Source organism: Hermetia illucens, chromosome 6 (genome assembly GCF_905115235.1).
Source record: "Hermetia illucens chromosome 6, iHerIll2.2.curated.20191125, whole genome shotgun sequence".
NCBI lineage: Eukaryota > Metazoa > Arthropoda > Insecta > Diptera > Stratiomyidae > Hermetia > Hermetia illucens.
In genome coordinates, this window is record NC_051854.1 from 32,016,653 (window position 1) to 32,029,640 (window position 12,988).

Sequence of the window (12,988 nt, forward strand, 5' to 3'; positions counted from 1 at the left end):
TTTTAGTGGGTGTGAATCCCACACGCGCCCGCTGTATTTCGCCGTTCGGGCGGCGGAGCTGCGTCGGACGTGTCTTTCTAAGATTTTCCACCTCCGTGTACGCACAAAAAAAAAGAAAAAATATACATATAGTATGTATACGTGCTATAAATTTAAATAAGTATGTGCGTATATATATATATGTTATACATTATATATGCTACAAATCAATATGCGGTGTTAGACCATATTTGTTTAGGATGAGCCTGCCTGAGATGGAGCGATGGCGGAGGACAGAAACAGTCTTAGGGATATCGAATTGGTGGACCTCGGCGCAAAACCGAGGTGTCTGAAGCTCCTTACTAAGGCAAGCCTAGACCGGATACCGGTTGTTGCGAGGTTGATGATTATGCGCCAACGTCTTCTTGCATTCAAAACCAGAGCTCTTAGCATCTGCTCACACTTGGCAAGTATAGCGCTAGGTGGAGCATAGCAACTGTGGATGTGGCCTTCTTCGTTCTGATGAAGCCTTTCTCTGGATGCTCCATTATTTTCTGGAAGGCTTGTTCTCCGCAAGTCAATATGCTGCTTCGCCTGTTTCGTCTTTGACCCAAATCCCACCACCGTGATTCGATCTCGTGGATGATTTGTGAGAGTAGGGATTCAGTCATTTCCAAGTAAATTGGGTATGGTAGGCAAGCAGACGGACATTGAAAAGATTTTAAAACCTTGTTTCACAAAAACCTCAAAAAGAACTACAATCTACGTCGAAACTAAAATCCACTTATGGAAGGCCTTTCATTTGATATCCCACACGGGCACATTAAAAGAAAAACACTTTGTATGCCCCTCGGAGAGCAGGACGGGCCCCGGTTATGTCAAGAAATGGGCAAGGCTTCTGGTCGCATGAACGTCCGAGCAAAACCAACGTCTGCAATATTGACACCCTCACTGGAAAAACCAAGAAACTCGGAAGAGCCTTTCTAAAAAGGCGCATTGATATCTGCGCTCTACAAGAAACCCAATAGTCTGGTGCGAAAATCTGCTACATAGAATGCGAACGCGGAAAAATAGCTATAAACTTCTGTGTTTAGGTAGCCTACACACTCAATACGGTATTAGTATTGTCATCTCATTGGGTTTCTGTGATGCCATCAAAGAAGTCGAACGATTTGATGACTGGCTCATGAAGCTCACCACCGCGTACGCACCACAGATAGGTCAACCTGATGCCTAGAAAAATACCTTCTGGTAACTTCTCGACGCAAAGACCTGTAGCGTCCTTGTTGATGTCTATATCATCATTGCGGGCGAACTTAAAAGGCAGACGGCAGCAGGTGCCTTGGGAGGAAAAGGAGTTCTAGCGTGTAATGACTGTGCGAGCGTATAGTCGATTTTATGGGCACTCATGACCTTGTACTTACTTATAGCGGGATCAGTAAAACACAAATTGACTATATTCTCATAAGACACTGACATTTTAACACCGTCACTGACTCCTAAGCATCGACTTTTCAAAGGCGATACCAACGCAAACATTTGGAGCAACTACACCTGTCAGCGCAATTGAAGTCAAGGAAGCAGAACGAATGAAAGCGGGGAAAGCAATATTGAATTCTGCAATCAGATAGGAAGGTAGAACACCATCTCACTAGCAAGAAAGTACCACAGTTCAAATATAGAAAAACAAAGTTAGTCCAGCAGAATAGCAAAAATGATCTCGAGCAACTTGCCCAAAAATAAAATGATCGCCTCATGCACCACGATCTCAGATTAAATCTGAATAAAACAAAAGACTTATCCCCATGAAACAAGCAATATCACTGTCAGTGCCTTACTCAGAACTGGGCGATTTAAATATCTTGGGTCAATACTATCAACCAATGGAAAACTGTGTTATGAAGTTGCTTCTCGCATTAGCGCAACCTGAATGAAGTGGCGTTCTACAACTTGTGTTCTTTGTGGTCGATATGTCAACGAACGTCTCAAATCTAGAATTTACCACAATGTCGTCTGCCCCGTCACCCTCTCAGATTCTGAGTGTTAGCCGACTATAAAAGACTATGAACAGCTTTTTGCGGTAATGGAAACGAAGATGTTACTTTGAACTAGTGGGGTGATATGTCTTGGTCACATCCAAATGGGAATATCTGCGTCGATATGGGGTTGAACCGATCGTGAACAAATTGAGAGAGAGCCGCCCTCGATGTTATGGTCATGTAATTCGTGCTAACAAAAATTGACTATCCCAGATTTCTCTGAACATCGAAGTCGATGGTAAATGACCAAGTGGCCGACCGAAGCAGCGGCGGCTTAATACGCTAGGTGGAGATTTGAAACCCTCTTCACTGGATCAAAATCAAGCCTTTGATAGAACAAAATAGCGCAACGGATCACGACAAACCGACCCCGATTGTGAACGGCACAAAAGCTAAAGAAAAGATTAGCAGCATTTCTGTGCTCATATTTTTTAAGCTAGTATAAAATGCATTTACATTTCTTCGTCTAGATAAATCAGAGCAATAACATAATATAGAATTTGAAAATATTCTGAAGGAACTAATCCGAGAAGGTCCCAATATAAACACCGCAATATGGGCAGAAATGGTCAATCGATTGGCAGCATGGCGTGAAGTAAGGTAGACAGCAAAAAGGCCACAAGCTGAAAGCAAAGGTAACATCTCATCGAACAACTTGATGTATTAACTGTTTACAATTCTTACACGAAAATGCATAACAAAATCGCTATTATATGGGTATTCGTTGTTGCTCTGTAAACTGGCTCAGATACCACCTCCTTATGGCAATTTGGGCACTTAGTTCGGATCGCGAACGGACCGCAACCTATACTCTTTGTGAATTCTACAATTCGAAGTATGAGTTACTACGTATTAACCATTTATCCTGTTCAATGACCTGATCTCTCCTTTCCTGAGCAAACCATCGTGGATAATTTGTGAGCAGTCAATAAAGTAGATTTTGAAAATTTTCACAACAATGATCTATGATTTGGGCAAGTATTTCCAACTTTGATAGATTGATTGAAATTTAGAAATAAGGTGATGTGATTTTAATATTTTTTTTATTTTGTCCAACCACAAAAATCAAATTTGAGCAGGCCCGCTAAGGGGGTAGAAAGAGGAAGATCTCCCTTGCCAGGAAAGGAAATATTAAGTCCAGCATCAACGGATGCAGATTTAAGACCTTCTGTTTCAAAAAAATGTTTCCTAAGTCTATTTTCCAGGTTCCTGTGCTCTAGTGGAAGGCTTTTTTGATCCGTTCTTGGCTATTTTCTTAATTAAATATCCGAGCCAGACTTTCGCATTACGCTTGAACCTCAATTTTTAAGGTTAAAGGTAAACGAAGAGTCGTCCAATCCCCACAACAAATGAAAAACTCAATCACAACCGAAGTGGAACTCACACCCGGAGTGAAAGCACCCGAGCCCCACTGTCGATAGCCGAATGAGGACCAGGAGAACCCACGGAGCAACTGAGGCACAGTCTACCCAACTTTGTTTGTTCCAATATTCGTAATTGATTAATTAATCAAATTATTTGAAATAAATAAATAGCAAATGTAATTTAATCTGTAAATGGTTTTAATTTACTTGCATAGTGATGAGCACTGCTCAACAGTTCCTACTCCATTCACAAATAAACTGTGAGAATCCGCAACTGCTGTCGGCAACGAAACGATGCAAGCAGGCAATGCAACTTCTCATAGAATGCACGGCCAGATGCACACATTTGAGCTTAAGGCCTAGGTTGCGAAATAATCGTTCGTTGCCTAGTTGCTGCTGCTGGGAAGTTGATAGGTGGTCGCGCTCGTTGTGTTTCCTGAGGGCACCGTCTCTCCGAGTGTGTCTGGATACGCGGTAATTGGTGGGTTCCCTGCCGCGAGCGAGGTTTGCTGCAATGTTAATCAGCTTGCGCCTCCATAGTACTTTCATAAGGAGATTAAACATTTTGATATGAATTGTAAAGTATGCAAGTCATCATCATCATCATCAACGGCACAACAACCGGTATACGGTCTAGGCCTGCCTTAATAAGGAACTCCAGGCATCCCGGTTTTGCGCCGAGGTCAACCAATTCGATATCCTTAAAAGCTGTCTGGCATCCTGGCCTACGCCATCGCCCCATCTTAGGCAGGGTCTGCCTCGTCTTCTTTTTCTACCATAGATATTGCCCTTATAGACATTCTGGGCTACATCATCCTCATCTGTACGGATTAAGTGATCCGCCCACCGTAACCTATTCAGCCGGATTTTATCCACAACTTGACGGTATCGCTCATAGATTTCGTCATTGTGTAGGCTACGGAATCGTCCATCCTCATGTAGCTGGCCAAAAATTCTTCGGAGGATTCTTCTCTCGAACGCGGCGAAGAGTTCGCAATTCTTCTTGCTAAGAACCCAAGTCTCCGAGGAATACATGAGGACTGGCAAGATCCTTGTCTTGTACAGTAAGAGCTTTGACCCTATGGTGAGACGTTTCGAGCGAAACAGTTTTGGAAGCTGAAATAGGCTCTGTTGGCTGACAACAATCGTGCGCGGATTTCATCATCTTAGCTGTTATCGGTTGTGACTTTCGACCCTAGATAGGAGAAATTATCAACGGTCTCAAAGTTGTATTCTCCTATCTTTATTCTTCCCGTTTGACCAGTGCGGTTTGATGTTGTTGGTTGGTTGGTTGGTTTTCGGTGCTGACGTTACCACCATATATTTTACCTTGCCTTCATTGATGTTCAGCCCAAGATCTCGCGCCGCCTGCTCAATCGGGATGATGGCAGTTTTTACGTCTCGAGTGGTTCTTCCCATGATGTCGATATCGTCAGCATAGGCCAGTAGTTGGGTGGACTTAAATAGGATCGTACATCTTGCATTTACCTCAGCATCACGGATCACTTTCTCCAGGGCCAGGTTAAAGACGTTGATGTCGAATGGTCTTGAGAGTGATTCTGCTGCTTTTATCTGGCCTCGCACATTGGTCAGGGTCAGCCTAGTTAGTCTTATTAATTTCGTCGGGATACCGAATTCTCTCATGGCCGTGTAAAGGCTATGGCTATGTTATCATAGGCGGCTTTAAAGTCGATGAATAGATGGTGCAACTGTTGTCCATATTTCAACAGTTTTTCCATCACTTGCCGCACAGAGAAAATCTGATCTGTTGCTGATTTGCCTGGAGTGAAGCCTCTTTGGTATGAGCCAATGATGTTCTGGGCGTATGGGGCTATCCGGCCTAGCAACATAGAGGAGAATATCTTATAAATGGTACTCAGCAACGTGATACCTCTATAAGTGCTGCACTGTGTGATATCTCCCTTTTTATGTATGAGACAGATAATGCCAATCGTCAGGCATTGATTCGCTGTCCCATACCTTAAGTACAAGTTGATGAACCACTTCGTGTAACTGGTCGCCTCCATATTTAACCAATTCGGCTGTAATTCCATCAGCTCCTGGCGACTTATGATTTTTTAGCCGATGAATTGCACGGACTGTTTCTCCTAAACTTGGTGGTGGCACTATTTGTCCATCGTCTTCAGTTGGCGGGACCTCCAACTCGCCCATGTTCTGGTTGTTCAGTAGCTCATCAAAGTACTCAACCCATCGCTCCAATATGCCCATTTTGTCGGAAATCAGATTTCCCTCTTTGTCTCGACAGGATGAGCATCGAGCTGTATAAGGCTTCCTTCCTACTGACTTGTTGGTAAAACTTCCGCGCCTGGTGCGGTTGTTCCCTGTACTTTTCTAGTTCACAGACTGGTTGGTTCTCCCAGGCTTCCTTTTTCCGTCTGTGAAGTCGCTTCTCCGCTCGACGGAGTTCGTGATAAGTCTCTGCGCGTGCCCGCGTTCTTTGAGAATGCAACATTACTCGGTATGCAGCAATCTTCCTTTCCGTTGCTAGCTTACATTCATCGTTCAGGTGATTGTGAAGATCATTTGTTGATGCTTCATCTCCAGGTCCTCTGTTAACTGCGGTTATTGTGGCATCCATGTTGTGCTGTGTTGTGGATGGCTTCAATATTAACTCCCACCTGATTGGCAGAGAGGATTCTAGGTGGTGTTGTTATTCGAGCTCGGAGCACCATGCCAACGAGATAATGATCCGAGTCTATATTGGCCCCCCTATATGTTCTGACATTCATCAAGGCTGAGAGGTGGCGGCGTTCGATCAACACGTGGTCAATTTGGTTAAAAGTGGTCCCGTCAGGAGAGGCCCATGTGTGTTTGTGGACCGCTTTCCGCGCAAACCAGGTACTTCAAACAACCATTTCGTGTGACCCTGCTAATTGAATAATCCACAGTCCGTTATCATTTGTATTTTGGTGTAAGCTATGGGAGTCAACGTATCGTCTGAATACGGGCTCCTTCCCTAATTGGCTGTTAAAATCCCCAAGTATGATTTTGATATCATATCTGGGACAGGCTTCGAGGGTTCGTTCTACTGCCTAGTAGAAGGTATACTTCTTCGACTCTGTAGTCTCCTCTGTAGGGGCGTGAACGTTAATGAGGCTTATATTTCTATACTTGCCTCACAAGCGCAAAGTGTATAGCCGTTCGCTTATGTTTTCAAAGTCGATAACAGCAGGTTTCATTTTTTGGCTGACTAAGAAACTTACTCCGAGCGCATGGTTTACTGAATAGCCACTATAATATATGGTGTAGTGACTCTTCTCCAGGAAACCGGTCCCTGTCCAACGCATCTCCTGCAACGCTGTTACATCAGCCCTATATTGCGACAGGGTATCAGCTAGGTGCTCATCAGCTTTCTCTCTGTACAGGGAGCGCACATTCCATGAGAAAATGCGCAAATCGTTATTCCGTTGTCGTTACCGGGTTCGTCGTTGTGTAATCCGTCCAGTCCGAGGCTCCTGTTGTGACTTCGTAACAAGTTGTTTTCCATGTAGGGTTGCCAGCCCTACCCAACCCCCAACCTGGAGGACCAGTTGGTACAATTTGTCCCGTTTTTAGGCGCGGGAGACTCGCCTTCATCCTTCTCCGTCTGCAGCTTTTCGTTAAGAAAGAGCTCCCAGCGGTCACCACGTGGAGGTGGAGATAGGATTTCGTAGTAGAGCTGTTGGTGTTTGTTCAGCAGGCATTTCCCAGCTTTTATGCTCTATCGTGGGTATCAATCCACTTTTCGCCTTGGGACCTATCCTACCCTTTGACCAGTGTGCAAGTAAGGAATGAAAATTTGCACACTTAAAGTGAGACACGACTCATTTTCGGGAAATACCCAACTCAAAAATCTGAAAAAAAATCAGGGTGATGCGCTTATATGAAATCTAGGCCCCAAAATATGTTTCATTCTGATATCTGCTTACCAACTTTTGGAAATTAACTGAAAAATCTCCCTTAAGTTCATCCTCGGAGTACTAACTTTTGCACCAGCATATACGGATGTCATGCGTTTCATGGATATCCCGCTATATGTGTCAACGTTATTGCAGTTCAAACTTATCAATTTCGCCCAAATTCTTCTTCTTCTTTTTCTTCAGCCTTTGTCCCGTTCACAAGCGGGATCGCCCGAATTCACTGCATCTTAAGCCACGCAAATAAGATGTTTACATCATAATTTACGAGAACAATTGACATTAGACTGAAATATTATAATTCCATTTATGAAGAATTTACTTCTTCACAGACCTTTTTAAGGTTTTGTGCAAAACAAAACCTTATTAAAGTCGATTCAATGTTTGTCCGTTTGCCTGTCTGTCTGACACATCCGATCTACTCAGAGATATTTTATCATATTGTATTGTGTTCATTTCGCTCATCAGAGAAGAAGAAACAAATTGTAAAATATAATAATATCTTTAAAAAGTGCAGAATTAGGTTAGGGTACTTTACTTTTTTTTCCCGTCAACAAGACACAGCTAACTTTGTCGGGTTTTTGACAATTCCCCGAAAACTTACATATTTTTTTTTTCAGTTTAATGTATTTTGTTATATTAATTATAGTTTGTTATTTATTAATAGAAAACTTTTGAGTGCCCACAGTAGCCATAATATTTATTCCATCTATGTTATTACTGTTTAATATTTGATTTAAATGAAAATGATTTTGAATATGAAAATAAAAGCGGGTTCCATGGAGAGATTTTAGGTTTGCTTTTTAGTCCTTTGTAGTTATTTGTATATCAGTATCTTACTTGAGACAGGCATGTTTATTTATATGTATGTGGTAATGAAGGTTGCGGATAATGTACAATAAGATGGACATGTGTGAACGTTAGTAGCAGCGGCATTTAATTTGCATACATGTGTAACCTTTTGAGTACGGGATAAGGTAGAAATATGGGGGATGCGTTCTTCCAAATTCAAAATCATAAAATTCATGATTCTCTTTTCTCCTCTTTTTCAAGTAAGCGAGCCATTCGGGTTGATGAGTTTCGCTTCGTGGTGAAATACGCCGCTCTGGCGTGGAGCTCAGACGAATCTCCGCTAATTGACTCCACACTGCAGCCCCTTCACACTACCACCATTACGGTTGGGATAACCAAAAACATTTTCTCCATCACATCACCCCGGCAGGGTGTTGGCAGTTCCCACCTTGAGGTCAGTCCTTATCCGAGGAATTGTTGATATTCCGTAGCAGTAAAGTATCAAAATTTGCAGGTTGCTGGCCTACAAATGTCTATCCCTTTTAGTCGCCTCTTATGACAAGCAAAGAAGATTTTGAGTGTCTTCTTAAGCCCCAACTCACAGGATAATACTTCCATAAGATGAACACAAAACTTTTATACCCGAAACGCCCAGCTTCCGGAATTCCGACTTGTATTATATTTAAGACTGGTATATAAATGCACTTATTATACATCCATGTATTATGCAATATGAATATTTAATGTTTTAGAGCAGAGAGAGGTTAGAATTAGTTGTAGTTACAGTAAGCAAACTAGAACTACTTTAGAAACGGCTTATTGTATAAACTTCTGGTTGAAATTTTCTGGATGCGAGTTGCGTTCTCCTCTTCGGAAAAAATCTCTCACAGAACACTGATGTTACCATTATATTAAGTCGCTTAAGCATGTATGCATATTAATGAGGTGGTGAATTTCAAAAAGGTGGTAGTATTAGTAATTTTACTTGAGCAGATCCCGGAATAGGATATATTTGAGGCCTAGATTTCATGTAAGCGTATGGCCCTAATTTTGTACAGATTTTTGGTTTGGGTAGTTTCCAAAAATGAGTCCTGTTTCAGTTTAGGTTTGCACATTTTTACTCCTCACTCACTCATTTTACAATTTAAATCAAAATTAGAATCTTGTGAAAGTACTAATCGAGACGTTTCATTTGATACCCCACGCGTGAAAAAAAATGTTACATTCCTATTCTTTAAGCTCTACTTAAATTTATGTTACTCGCTTTATGCGGGCGATTTCATAGTTCATATGTCCGCGAAATTTCGTTTGAATCGGTGTAGAAAAAAACCAAAATTTTCTTTGGAGTAAATCACACTTCTTTACAGGAGAAGTTTGGTGTGTCTAACATAACCATGGGAAACTTGGTCCTGATCCCAGTTTTTTTATAGCACCCTCAGTCAATGCAACTGACATGTCAATTGCTGATTCCTGTCCAGGCATGGGGGAAGATAAACCCTCTTTTGCTAAGGCATCCGGGACTTTGTTTCCCTTGACACCACAGTAACAGAGCACCTTGAATAGTTGCACCTTATTAAATCTAGGAATAAAGTTCAATCAGCTCCTGAAAGATTTTCGAGTTGACCAAAGGATACTCAATGCCCTCAGAGCAGCTTGACTGTCATTGCAGATTACGATGCACCTGCCTTTCAACCGCTCCTCAATCACTTAGGTTTATCACATACACTTGAGGATGAAAAACCATTGCATATTGTCCCAAGGGAAAAGCCCACTTCCCGTTTTTACTCGAGACATAGACTATTCTGCTTCGAGCCATCGGTTTAGAAAATAAGAAGGCCGCGGAACTTTTCGCCGCCTTAACTGCCATTTCCGTTAAGGTACCACCGTTTTGGCAGCGGAACCCGAAGGCGTTGCTCCTTCAGCTGGAGGCGCAGTTTACACTGGCGGATATCACGATGGACGCCACTAAATTTAATCATGCTTTGGTCGGCCTGGACGAAGACTCAGCCGCGGTCATGGTTGACGTGCTAAACGAGTACTCCTACGCCCGGCTGAAAGATCAGCTCATCACGCACCTGTTAGTAGGTCAGACAGCCAAACCGAATCACTTGCTGGCGGATCTGACGCTTGACAACCATATCTCCAGCCAGCTACTTCGGGAAATGAAGCAGCTGAGTGGTAACAAGGTGGCCGCCGTGGCAAAATTGAGGAGTCAAATGGCCCCGAACACGTTCGATCTCTACCTCAAGATATGGACACCGCGGTCTGTATTGAACTTAGAGGTGTGCTGATACCATCATAGGTTTGCGGAGCAGGATACTAAATGTACCAGCCCATGCTCTTTTCTCGCGATTTCAAAAAAAGTCAGTTCGCAGAGGGATGTGGCATCGTTTACCCGAAGCGCATCAACACGTCGCCTTACAGTATATGACCCCTTAATATGTGCAATAATCTAATAGACACGGGCCCGGAGGTCTCGGTCCTCCCTGTCCTCAGACCCAATAAGCTTTTTCCTCAGCAGCTGAAATTAGCGGTAGCAAATTCCACACTCATCACAACTTCTGGCTTCTGGCTTCGAGTTCACATGGACGATTTTTTATCTTTGCAATGCGGCGCATATCTCCCAGAGATTCATCCACTCTGTACTACGAAACTGGGACTTTTGTTCGTCTACTTGGATGATATTCTGGTCGCATCTTCCACCGAATGCGAGCATTTGCAACACTTCAAGTGCATTTTCCAACGTTCCCTTGACAATGGCCTCATCCTTAATGCAGATTTCACCAGCAACAGGTGAAATTTCTAGGCCATTCCATCACCCCTGGCGGAATTCAACCCGTCCCAGATTAGATGCAAGCTATCGCAAGCTTTCCACTGTCAAAGATCTTAGTAACATACACCCCCATTATTACAAGATGCCTAAGTCTACATTTCGAGGCGAAGGGCCCGTCTACAGCCTGAGAGCCCCTTTCACCGATACCCTACATTTTTGTTCCAAAAAAGTTTCTTGTCAAGAATAACTCCCATTTATTGACAAATTTTCCAGTTCGCTTAGTAGTGAGTCGATTAACCTAATCCACAGAAGTGGCGAGAGCACACCTCCTTGGAAACAGCCTTTAATTGCTTCTGTTGTTAGGTAGTGAGCAACGCCCACTTCAACACACAGCGATCTCTACGTTAGCATAACATCAATCCACAAAATTAAAATATAATCGACGCCATGCTCTCTGAAGGCATCACAAAGTTTTTGGAACGACACACAGTCACATGCCGCATGAAAGTCCACGAACATCCCCATTACCTTCTCATCTTTTAGAGTTGCGTCCTCTATCTTCAAAACCAAAGAATGAAGAGCAGACTCACAGCAAGCATTGTGTTTTAATTTGATGGGTGCGACCTTAGCGTCTTCCTACGAATGTAATGCTCAACCAATCTCTCCAATCACTTCAGCAAGAATGATGTTAAGCTGATCTGTCTGAAGTTCTTTGGGTTCGAATAGTCCTTTTCCCAGGCAGACTGGCTTAATCTTCTGCAAAGAGGTAACCACGAAGCCCAGATCAAGACATGCTAGGAAAATATTTCTTAGCAGTCACTCTAGGTGCTCAATACCTTCCTTTAGCATCACTGGATAGATACCATCCATGCTAAATGCTTTAAAGTAATCAAAAGGCAATATAGCAGCTCTCATTTTCGCACCATTTCGGAGTATTAACAGTTAACAGGTAGTCTAGCTGTGTAACGCTCGGTTTTTGCCACAATACATATTTTTGTCTGCGTATAAAATAAAAGTCAGTTCATCTTAAGGCCTACACAGGACCGTCAAGAGAAAATTCGGGCCCGAGGTGAAAAATATGCAGGCCTCCTTCTCACCCATTTTTTAATTAATTTTTTTATTCCTTCCACCCCACTTTATTTTATTAATTTAACGGTAATGTTCTGATGAGTGGAAAAAATGCTACGTTGTAGACAAAATGGCTGAAAGTGACAATATGAAAATTGTTATACGGCGATCGGGAAATTTAAGTTCGAGTGATAGAGTTGAGTTTAATAATAATAAGAATAATAATCGTTGACGCAACAATTGGATCAGGGCCATGAAGTGTGTTAGAGCACTTCATTCAAGACCGTAACGGTACACTACAAGATTACAGTACCCTATAGGAGGCAATGTCGTCAGCATTGCGCTCGCAAGAGTTGTGTTTGATAGGCCTATAATGAGCAGATTTTTAAAGGCTTATGTGGCTGCTGGAACTATTGAGCAGCAATAGGAGTCCGGAATATTACGAAAAATCACTGCTGATGAAGATCGCTTGCTAAATAAATTGTTTGCGCACGGAGGGTGACAACGACTGCAGAAGACTAGCTTCTATGCTTAATGATCTGTCAAAAGCCACTTTTGACCGCAAAAGGCATTCGGAATTGGCAGAAAAGTATTCAGACAAGATGGAACATGTCCGACTTACCGATATAAGCCACAGGTAGTACTTGATAGTTCTGCTTACGGCATGTAATTTCTAATATAATTATATTCCATATAAAACACACTCTCCTTTGAGAAATATCATGAAATATAGTTTTTTGTAAATGTTATTTTTATATCTGCTACTATATGTAATTAAACTTTCGACTATAACTCGTTAAATTATGTCCCAAAATAAAGCATTGAGTCTAGTTACAAATTCGGTGGATTTTTAACCCGTTTACGTCTTTAGACCCAGTTTTGGTTAATCGATAGTGGAAAAATATTGATTATAACCGTCATTTGCCATCATTGTAACTGTTTTTCATATTTCTATTGTGAATACACAAAGGAAAATTCCTTTCAATTTAACAGTGTGAAAGCCGTCAACAGCTATCTACTGCGCAATGTTTATTATTATCTCGCTGCTAACTTCAA

General features: G+C 42.2%; 1 protein-coding gene across 1 annotated transcript; it reads right to left on the reverse strand.

The window, feature by feature from the left end:
* Positions 1 to 2,422: 2,422 nt before the first annotated feature.
* On the reverse strand, positions 2,423 to 3,056 carry LOC119660010 (lipopolysaccharide-induced tumor necrosis factor-alpha factor-like). Its single transcript, XM_038068389.1, has 3 exons — positions 2,896 to 3,056; positions 2,703 to 2,841; positions 2,423 to 2,641 (listed from the first exon to the last, which is right to left on the reverse strand). The coding sequence occupies exons 1-3, from the start codon at positions 2,921 to 2,923 to the stop codon at positions 2,539 to 2,541; spliced, it is 270 nt and encodes an 89-aa protein (XP_037924317.1). The 5' UTR covers positions 2,924 to 3,056; the 3' UTR covers positions 2,423 to 2,538.
* Between the last annotated feature and the right edge of the window lie 9,932 nt (positions 3,057 to 12,988).

Coding starts and splice junctions, on each gene's coding strand:
- LOC119660010 (XM_038068389.1), bottom strand. CDS start 2,923: ATGGTTTGCTCAGGAAAGGAGAGATCAG. Junction 2,842..2,895: donor CTCAGGAAAGGAGAGATCAG/GTCATTGAACAG, acceptor TTCGAATTGTAG/AATTCACAAAGAGTATAGGT. Junction 2,642..2,702: donor ATTTTGTTATGCATTTTCGT/GTAAGAATTGTA, acceptor CTTTGCTTTCAG/CTTGTGGCCTTTTTGCTGTC.